Raw genomic sequence first — 10,096 nt, 5'->3', positions numbered from 1 at the left:
TCGGATGGGAGACCATCAGCTGACCGAATGGACACCAATAGGTCAGGTCCTGATCAGACCCGACGGAGGGCCATGGCTCCCAGAATCTACTCCTCGTCATGGGCAGGGGATACGCCTGTGTCGGGACCCCAAGTGGGCCCTGCTGGCTGCCGGCACGTTGGGTTAAGCCGGCACCAAATGACGAGCCATCCTGTGCACCGTGAGGATCCGAACATCTCAGCACTGGTTTTGGTCAACAACTCCTTGGTTAATGTCTCCAGTGCAGCCAGTGATTTGACGTCAGCACTGGGCAGTGGCTGCTGGTAACGGCACATGAGACTGCGTTGCTCCCAATGTGCCTGAAGGTCCGAACTGGGAATCCAGCCTTCATGCCGGACTGATAGTTCGTGAGCGGGGGAGACCTTGTTCCTGGATAGTCCCCCAGTGGTGGACATTCAGAACGATTCTGCACAGCCAATATGTTTTTGTCTTCTTATTTGGTTATGGAGTGTGACATTATAATGCACACTGGACAGAACTGGACTGCCACAAAGATTCTGTACAATAGTGTTACATTGAACTTGGAGAAGTTGTAACTCCATTGTGTACTGTGCTGTTATCTTGAACTTGAATGCACTGTTCTCTACAAGTTGACTAAGTGTTGCCATACAGCATTTCACAATTTTTAGGCAGATTGCTGTTGTGTGCTTTCAGGTTTGTAGTCACTGCAGCTGCATCTCTTTGGTATGTTATTATGACAGTTTCATTGTTTTTCGCATATGTTTAATGATTGATTCATTTGCGGAATAGCCTTAAATGTGCAAATCACATTTGGGGTAACAGGGAGTACGTGGGGGAACCTTTACAGGGGCTGGAGATGATAAAGAGGGGGGAGATGTTGGGTATTGGGCAGGTGGTGCCTGCGTGCACCAGGGCTGGAGTCATGGAGGTCATGGGTATCTGATAGGGGTGGTCACCTGTACCACTATATAGGGTTTGTGGTGCGGCATTAAACTGGTACTTTCAGCGTTACACACTGTGTGTTCTGGTTAGCATTTGGGCTGCTGTGCTAACAGATGTGTCTGGGGTTATCTTGTTTTAAAATGGAAGGGCTCGTAAGGAGCAGAGGGATGTGAGGTATTTCTAGTCCGCTTCATGCTCCCGATTCCAGAACCCTTCCAATTGTGAGGAAACAGAAGTGCTGAGCTGTGTGCGTGTTCCACGGTGCAGAGTCCAGTGACAGTTGGTGCCCGGCTTCTGTGCTGAGCAGCATTGAGGTCTTTAGGAACGTAGGAATCTGCCAATCCCTTGTGAAGGTACTAAAGGTAAAAAGGCAGCATTTCTATCAGTATTGGAGGAGGGAAGGGAACTTTGTCCTTAAGTGCTGTTTTTGTTCCCTTTGTCATGCAGTCAATCCAGCAACTAACTTGAGAACCCGACTTCTCCTCTCTTTAGTTTAGATTTGGGGAAATTCCCTGAAAAAAAAAAAAAAAAAAAAAAAAAAATTCCTCGAAAATTCACTAGTGTCTGTGTGAGTAAAAGGTTCCAACCTTTATTGACTATCGGAAATGCTTAGCTCAGAAATGTGCAGCACTTTAATGAAAGAGTTCTGAATCACTTGAATTTGATCTTCTGTCTGGCCTGGTTGCAGGTTTTACTGCATTTGGTACCTTAAAAAATACAACAACAAAACAAATCTAAAATATCAAAATATTTGATTTTTACATCAGAAGAGAAAAAAAAAAATGAACCAACCCAAACCCTTGTTGTGGCTGAGCAGATCGTGCTGCAGCTCCATGCAGTGCTGAGTTACAGTATACAGGCACATGTGTGTGGATTTGTGTATTGATACGCACTGTCATGCTTTTGCTGTACAGGTAATAAAGACGGAGGATGGTTTTTGTGGATTCTTCAAAGGTGAAGAATCCTTGAAGACCAGAAATTCCAACTTACAGAATTTGACATAGGCAAAGTGAGGAGGAAAATTCTTCCTAACCTGTTATAATTAATTAATTCACGGATTCAGTGTTGGTTCGGCCTACAGGAGAAGTGAACTGCAAAGCTTTGAAGATCACTGTATTTGCTGAGGTTGTCCAGGTGGTTGAGCTTGAAGACCTGCAGCGGTCAGACAAATGTGTTGGGGTTACTCACTGCTGTCACTCGTGGTGTTGAAGGAGGGGCTCCATTGGAGGGCTTGCAGCCGTGCAGCCCAGGGACTCCGTGCTGAGTCAGGGTGATGTTACTAGAGTTTGACCAGTGTTGAGGAGGGCAATGTTTTGAAACAACTGCTCCTGAGAGACTGATTGAATGAAGAGAACAAAGCTGGGAAGACGGGTGGGCATTCCTCATTCTTTTCTGCTTGTCGGTGTTTTGCTTAGGGTTCCTTTTCAAAAGAAGATTTCACTTATCAAGACAGTAGAAGACTTTCAGTCCAAGGAAGCACGAGCCAGCTCTTTGAGCAGCACAGGAAGAGCTGCACAGAGATCCCCGAGACCAGAACTGCTTCTGTGCGCTCGTCCAGCATGTCGATTAAAGGAAATGATTGCTATTTCTACTTCTATTCCACTTGTAAAAAGGTCTGCTTGGGTTTTTTCCTTCATTTTTTCTTTCTTTCAGTTCTGAAGTTAAGAGGAATGGGTAGAATAAGTAGAAGTATTACTGGTCTTCAGCAAACTTCATAACTAATTGCATTGTACAATAGAGCAACTCGCTAAAAATGAGCTCAAAGCATGGCCAGTTCTCAGGCTGTACTATTTCATTTTCCTCTCTTGGTTTCCATTGGGTTACAGGGAGACAACTGTCCCTTCAGGCACTGTGAAGCCGCTTTGGGCAATGAAACCATCTGCACGCTGTGGAAGGAGGGCCGCTGCTTCAGGAATGTCTGCAGGTTCAGGCACATGGAGATCAGTGTGAGTGTTGGCTCCTCAGAGTTTATCACCAAACCCACTTCTCATTTCTTTAGGTGGGCTGAATGTGCTTTTGCAGATTAGGTTCATTTGCTTTGAAATGATGATGGTTCCTACGGTTAAGAATAGGGGAGGAAGCAGAGGGAAGAGAGCTCAATGGCATTGGTATATCATAGCAGAATATTCTTGTAGTTGATACCAACAGTGTTCTATCAACAGATACTAAAGAACCACATCAATCAGACAAGCATTCTGCAAGGTGTGTTAGTTTAACCCCTTCTAAACTGGTGTCCTCACCCACAGAATGCTAGGAAAGCTCAGTGAGCCTGGTGCTCCCAGCCTGCGCACTCTTCAGAGTGGTGTTTGAGTGCTGCTTTGTGGCAGTCTGCTCACTGGCACCATCTGGAGCTCAGTCTCCCTTTGCAGATCTTAGGTCCACGTTACCATCAGCTCTTCTTCCTTTCTGTCTTCAGAAAAAACGCAGCATGATTTCCTGCTACTGGGAGAACCAGCCAGCAGGCTGCCAGAAATCCAACTGTGCCTTCCATCACACCAAGGGACGTTATCTCAATGGGGTTTTCTTTCCACCAAGCCAAAGTGAGTTTGTCTTTTTTAGGTACGAAAGATTAACTCTATTACTCACAGGTGGGTATAGTGTCATAAAGAACGCCAGGTAACGTTCACTTGTGAGCTGATAGATAGGTTCAGAGCTGAACTTTGTGTGCTTCTGATACCTCAGTTTTATCTTGCATGCTCAGCTTCTCTCTGCTCCTGTGGCCTTTGCCTTGCAGGTTGTTCTCCTGCATTTAAGCTTTTACTGGGTGTCAGGGAGATGAATGTTGTGTAGGGGGGGATTTCTTTGTTCACAGAGAAGCCATTTGGATGGGCAAGTGGAGACTCAGCATTTATCTGTGTGGGTTTTCAGCCTTGCCTGCCATCTTTGTGCAGTGGATAATCTGATTGAATTCCTACCGCATAACTGAAAAGACTGATTTTTTCTTTCCTTGTACAGACCAGCTTTCTAAGGAGGGAGAAGAAACAAAAACACCTGTCCAGCAACCAGCTGAAGAAAACCATCTTGGATTGCAGATAATTTCCACTACAAAATCTGATGCTGATAGAAAACAAGGTATTCCAGGATTAATCAGAAGCACTTGCCAATTAACTCCAAAGCAATTTATTGTACAAACACAACAGAACATAGGGTTGCTGAATGGAATCAGCTATTTCCATGATCTTGTTCCTACCTTGTAACTTCATGTGCCTTTCAGATTAGGAAGGTAAACTCCTTTGTTTACATCATTAGAGCAAGACGAGGCCACAGCATGGAGTTTAAGTGCCTGTATGTGCATCTTTTCAACCAGTGGTGAAAGCCACATTTGCTGATAGAGGAATCTAATGTCATATGGATGGGATAAAGTAAGGGATAAAGCCTACTTTTAATATCCAGAAGGATGAAAGGAGGGCAGCAGACAGACATCAGGTCCATGGTGCTCTTAGCTGTGGGGAGAGCTGACAGGGTTTGTTCTGCATGCTTCTGAGCAGGAGGCAGTTTGCAGAGCTGTGGTCCTCAGCGTGTGCCTCTGTCCCTCAGTCTCATTTACTGCTCTGTGTTCCCAGATGACAGTTTGAATGCTGGAATAAAAACACTTGGATCAGAAGGACCTTCAGGAGCTCCTGCTCATCGGCTCAAATCTCAGATTGTTCGTGTGCCTAAGAAGGAGAATGTGCGGACACTGGTCAGCACTGTGATGCTGCCTGCAAAGCAGGGTAATGATGAGTACGTTTGCTTCCATTTGGTGGCTCCTAAGTGGAATGGATAAATTACAATTGGGACTTACCCTGAGTGCATTACAGTTGCAATATTATTTTGTGTCAGGGCTGTCAAAGTTGTGTCTTTGTTTTGGGTGGGAAATGAGCTCACAGGTCAGTAATTCTGTTGGTTTCTGTCAAATAAGCACTTTGTTTTTCTTTGTTTTAGGGGAGGTGCCTGTCAGTCAACTGAATACTGCTGATAAACCTGGAAAACGGAAATCCTCTGTAGGTAAGGGCTGCTTGTGAGCTGCTGTTTGGCTGCCTCCACGTAAATGGGAGGGCACTGCTGAAGCAGGAGGGAGGAAAGTGTGTCGTGGGTCTGTGATGACTCCAAGTGGCACACAAGTGTAGCAGCTGAAAGGTGAATTTGAGAACATACACTTGGAGAAACCAAAGTTTGTGGTTGACTTGTAAAAATCTTTCTCCAAAGGAATTATCTTAGGAATGTTGTTGTTTTCTCTCTGTAGCTGATGTCAGTGGCCTTCCGCTGAAGCGCAGCCTCGTAGAAAGGCTGGGGAAGAAGATCGAGGTTGACAGAGCACCAAGGAGAGGTAAATGGTCATCGGTGTTTGCTGCACAGATTCTCTAGGCTTTCTGCTTATTCTTTCTCAGGAGCGTTGTTGTTGGGAACACGTATATTCTGTAATATTATGATAAATCTGGAAACTTGAGCTCTCGTTGGAATTTCTTGTAATCCTTATGCTTCTCCTTTCTTGATGATGACAGAGAAGGGTGCCAAGCCAGCAGGGGAGATCTGGAAGAAGAGACGACTGGAAGAAGAGAAGCAAAAAGTAGAAGAGGTTCTTACTGAGAAGAGATCTAAGGATAAGCGCAAGAAGAAGAGAATTTTCCCTCCACCTGAGCCTGGTAACGTGAAACTGGAAGAGCCACCGCGTAAAATCAAGCGATTGGAAAAAATGCATATTAAAAGCTTGGAAGAAATCAAGCAGGAGAAAGCCCTGCGGATGCAGCAGATCGCAAAGCCAGCAGGTAACGAGGTGTTTCACTGTCTGCTCTGCTGAAGTGCTTCCCCTGTCAAGCAAATGAAGTTTGCTTAGAATTGCCTGGGCTGTTTCTTACCAAATGCAAAGGCAGGAAGTGCCAGGATGTCCATCCATGTGTTTTTCCATTGAATCCGTGGTGTCTGCCTGCTTCATTCTGGAGAATTCATTCGCTGTGAGGTTTTGTAATTCAGTTTCTCCTGTACTTTCTTTCTGCCATGTTTTTGGTGTGGCATGTTCTGTGGGTTGACGCCAAGGTTATCTTCATCTTTGGCGTGTTGCTTGTTTTAATATGTAAATGTGTTTGTAAAGCCAGGATTGAGTCCTTAACATGGGGGCCAACCTCTGTCAGAAAGGTCAGGGGGGTGAGTTATTCATTGGGGAGGTGAGAGAGGCTTCGTGAAGAGACAGCATGTGAAGGAGGGAAGAGCTTGGATACTGTATGGACTGCGAGATGTCGCCTCTCTCGTGTTCTTTGTTATTGAATGTGAGGAAATAAGCACATGGAGGAAACACTGGCACTCAGGTTTCTTTCTATGCTTGCTGTTGACCAAGTGATTTTCTTTTTCCTTGTTTTAAAGCACCTGGAAGAGAAGAGGAAAAGACTGTGGAATGGAGCAGGGCTGCTCCCAAAGCTGTCTCTGCACCCGCAGAGGTGAGTCCCTTCTGTAGATGGACACAGTGACACAATTTCTTCACATGTTCTTGTGTCTCACTGCTCACCATGTGCCACCATCATGAGTGCATTCCTACCTTCCTGCCTTTGGTGAAGAGCTGCAGCCATGTTTCACAATCCTGGTACTTTCAATGGCTTTCCCAGACAGCTTTGCACTCCTCAAACTCAGAATTGATCTGATTGTATCTGGCAGTGAGGCAGTAACCCTGCTGGCACCAGGTACAACTTGTGAGGTTAACGTGGGAGCACTGGATACAAAAAGGTCACGATGGCTTCGTGTTCAATGAAATCAGACTGTGGGTGGATGTTGTGTAGGGGAACAGGAATGACTTTCTGTTGCTCAAATAGAATGTGGTATGTAACAGCTCTAGCACTGTGCTGATTTAAACGAGCACTGAAGAAGAGGAGCCTCCAGCTAAAAAAGCAGCTTTGGTAAGGAGGGGAAGAAGTGTCAGTGCTGTCCTGGTCAGGCTGATACTGAGATACAACTCCTGTAGAAAGTGTGGAGAACTGAAATGTTCTGCAGGTTTCCTTTCAAAGTAGTCACTGTGTGCAGGATGCTGGATGAATGACAGTGTGTGCACAATGCTCTGCAGCCCTGTGATTCCTCTGTAGTGTGAAGGAATTTGTCCATTAATGCTGCATTGTTAAAAAGACCTGAGGTGCTCTGCAGCCTTCACGTGGTTGTTAACATCCTTCAGGAGCCCCTTAGCCCCCGTGTTGGGTTCAGGATCAGCAGTGCTGAAGGAGAAGCACTGCAGAGGAAGGATCTCCTGAGCAATCATTGACTTTGTCTTCCTTCTTCCCAGACTGCTGCTCCAGCCCTGCCGGAGGTCAGCCTGCTCACCAAGGCTGTAGAAGATGACACTGAAAAGTTCATCTTGGAAATCTCAGGAGGGGAAATGGTAGCAGAAATTGACTTGGACCTGGAGAAGGATGAGGATGATCTCCTTCGTGAACTTTCTGAGATGATTGGCAGTTGAACTGCATAGTAGTTATTATAGTATGTTTAAAAAAACAAAAAACAAAAAAAAAAAAAAAAAAAAACCCTTTAATTTAATAAAAACCTTTTCTTTTTGGTTGGATACCCCAGGGTGGTACTTTACTAAAAGAGTCTTTGCAATAATGAGTCATAAAGCACAGCTGAACTGGTAAAAGATTGGCAGACTGCATTCCATTGTCCTGAGTTTTCCTGCTGGTCAGAGTTGAGGTCCTGTCCCTGATCCTGGTTGGCTCCTTTCAGCAGCAAGAGAAGAAAGCAGTGGGGATCTGTGCCCTGGGATGTGCCCAAGCCTCCAGCCTGGCACCCACCTGCCTGGTGCTGCCCCTGGCACGTGTGGTGCTGGGATGAGGGGGGAGCCCAGCGGGTTCTCCCTGCTGCTCCCTTCAAACCAGTGTGCGAGGTATGACCCACTGACGCCATCACCCCGGAGTGGGGCACAACGCGGTGCCAGCATCATCATCTCTGCGGGCACTGCAGCGCAGTCAGCGCGGCTCGGGGGCGGGGGGGGGCAGAAAGGAGTTGGGAGGGAGGGAGGAACCTCACAACATCCCGCAAACGGCCCCGGTGCCAACACCGCCCACCGCCCGCCGTCCCCGCACCGCAGCCCGCGCTGCCACCTGGCGGCTGTCCCCGCAGCGCTGCCGGGGGTTCCAGCAGCCGGGCCGCCCCCAGGATGGGACAAATGCGGGGGCAATTAAATTGGATGGAGGAGCCGGAAGGGACCGAGCGGGTCCTGAGCGCTTCAGGGCTGCCCTGAAGTTAAGCACCACATTCGGGGCATTGTCCAAACGCCACTCGGTCAGTGACGGGCTCGGGGCATCCACCACCCCCCAGAAGGGCCCGTGCCTGCGTTGGACCACCCCCACGGCAAAGACGCGTTTCTCAGCCCTCCCCCGCTTCCTTCATCAGTTACGGGCAGCTCTGTGCCATTCCCCTGCTTAGGAAGCCACAACGAGCAACGGGACGGATTCTCAGCCCCATCTCCTGCAGCTCGGACGAGCCGGGGGTCCTCAGCCTCTCCTACAGGATGAACCTCGTAGCCCTTACCAGCTTTGTCGCCTCCTTGCGATGCTTTCAAGGACCTTTTTGTAGGGTGGAGTGCCCCAAAATGCACTTTGCTCCCTGAGCTGGCTCACTGAGCCCAGGCAGCTGCTCAGGTACATCCCAGAGCCACGGGGACATCCCTGCAGTCCCTGAGGACCCTGTTCCCATGTGCTCACTTCCTCACAGCACCCACGGCACAGAAGGACAGGATGCACATCAGGACGGGCGGCTCCCAGCTCTGTTCTTCCCCATAACAGTCAGCACTGCTTTGTCTCTTCCTTTCAGTAACGCTTTATTTGTGAAGACAAAGAGGCGAGGAACAAACACATCCATCGGGAAACAATTCAAACCAACGTACATCATGAGAGCGAAATAAGTTACACTATTTACAGGAACACATCGAGGGATCAAATATTTGTACACACCTTGACAAACCCAGAGCGCAGTGCTGGGCTGCACCACCCAGCAGAGAAAAAAAGCCTTCACCAACAGGAGTTGGGCTCTGTACAACAGCTCTGAGCAAGAAAAGGCACCTGCTGCTGTGTGGGATGGGCTGATGGAGCAGGCAGTGCAGCACTGCAGAGCAGGGAGCAGAGTGCAGGGTGGTGGTGGGATGCAGAGCAGTGAGCAGCTAAAGGGGCAGAGCTGCTCCACTGGGAATGGGGACAAAGGCCCGGGGTGGCAGGAAGGTGAAGGGCAATGCTTTGCTGGAAAGGCCTGGGGGGTAGTGGGACTGTGCTGGGATCAGTGAGCCTGGTACATACATACTGTGCGTGCATCCCAGGGTCCTGAAGGAGCTGGGTGAGGTGGTTGCTGAGCCGCTCTCCATCATATTTGAGAAGTCGTGGCTGTCAGGTGAGGTCCCGGATGATTGGAGGAAGGGTCACGTCACTCCCATTTACAAGAAGGGGAGCAGGGACGACCCGGGTAACTACAGGCCGGTGAGTCTCACCTCTGTGCCTGGGAAGATTATGGAACAGATCCTCCTGGACAACATGCTTGATCACATAAAGAACAAGCATGTGATCCGAGACAGCCAGCATGGCTTCACCAGGGGAAGGTCATGCTTAACTAATCTTGTGGCCTTCTATGATGGAGTGACGGCGTTGGTGGATGAAGGGAAGGCGACCGATGTCATTTACCTGGACCTGAGCAAGGCCTTTGACATGGTCCCCCATCACATCCTCATCTCCAAACTGGAGGGAGGTGGATTTGATGGGTGGACAACTAGATGGATAAGCAATTGGTTGAAAGGCCGCAGACAGAGGGTGGTGGTCAATGGCTCTATGTCCAGGTGGAGGCCGGTAACGAGCGGCGTCCCTCAAGGGTCTGTCTTGGGACCGGTGCTCTTTAACATCTTTATTAATGACATCGATGAGGGAATGGAGTGCACCCTCAGCAAGTTTGCTGATGACACCAAGCTGAGTGGTGCAGTCGATACGGTGGAGGGAACAGATGCCATTCAGAGGGACCTTGACAGGCTGGAAAGCTGGGCTCGGGTGAACCTAATGAGGTTCAACACGGCAAAGTGCAAGGTTTTGCACTTGGGCCGGAAGAACCCCAGGCACCTGTACAGGCTGGGAGGAGTTGTCCTTGAGAGCAGCTCGGCAGAAAAAGACCTAGGGGTCCTGATAGATGAGAAACTTAACATGAGCCAGCAGTGCGCTCTGGC

The 10,096-nt window shown here is 48.5% G+C and overlaps 1 protein-coding gene across 1 annotated transcript; it reads left to right on the top strand.

Moving 5' to 3' along the window:
- The first annotated feature begins 5,999 nt into the window (after positions 1–5,999).
- Positions 6,000–7,374, top strand: LOC146756995 (zinc finger CCCH domain-containing protein 11A-like). The gene is made up of 3 exons (XM_085523295.1): positions 6,000–6,007; positions 6,257–6,356; positions 7,187–7,374. Exons 1-3 carry the CDS (start codon positions 6,000–6,002, stop codon positions 7,358–7,360), a joined length of 282 nt encoding a protein of 93 aa, XP_085379421.1. The 3' UTR covers positions 7,361–7,374.
- The last annotated feature ends 2,722 nt before the right edge of the window (positions 7,375–10,096 follow it).

The sequence above is a fragment of the Coturnix japonica genome, chromosome 24 (genome assembly GCF_054131305.1).
Source record: "Coturnix japonica strain WE chromosome 24, WE-NBRP24, whole genome shotgun sequence".
Classification (NCBI taxonomy): domain Eukaryota; kingdom Metazoa; phylum Chordata; class Aves; order Galliformes; family Phasianidae; genus Coturnix; species Coturnix japonica.
Note: the sequence above shows the minus strand (reverse complement) of the source record. Positions and strands in the feature narration are given on the sequence as shown.

Bases quoted from the DNA above. Each gene is read 5' to 3' on its own strand.
- LOC146756995 (XM_085523295.1), top strand. The intron at 6,357-7,186 runs GTGAGTCCCTTC...CCTTCTTCCCAG, and splicing joins CTGTCTCTGCACCCGCAGAG to ACTGCTGCTCCAGCCCTGCC.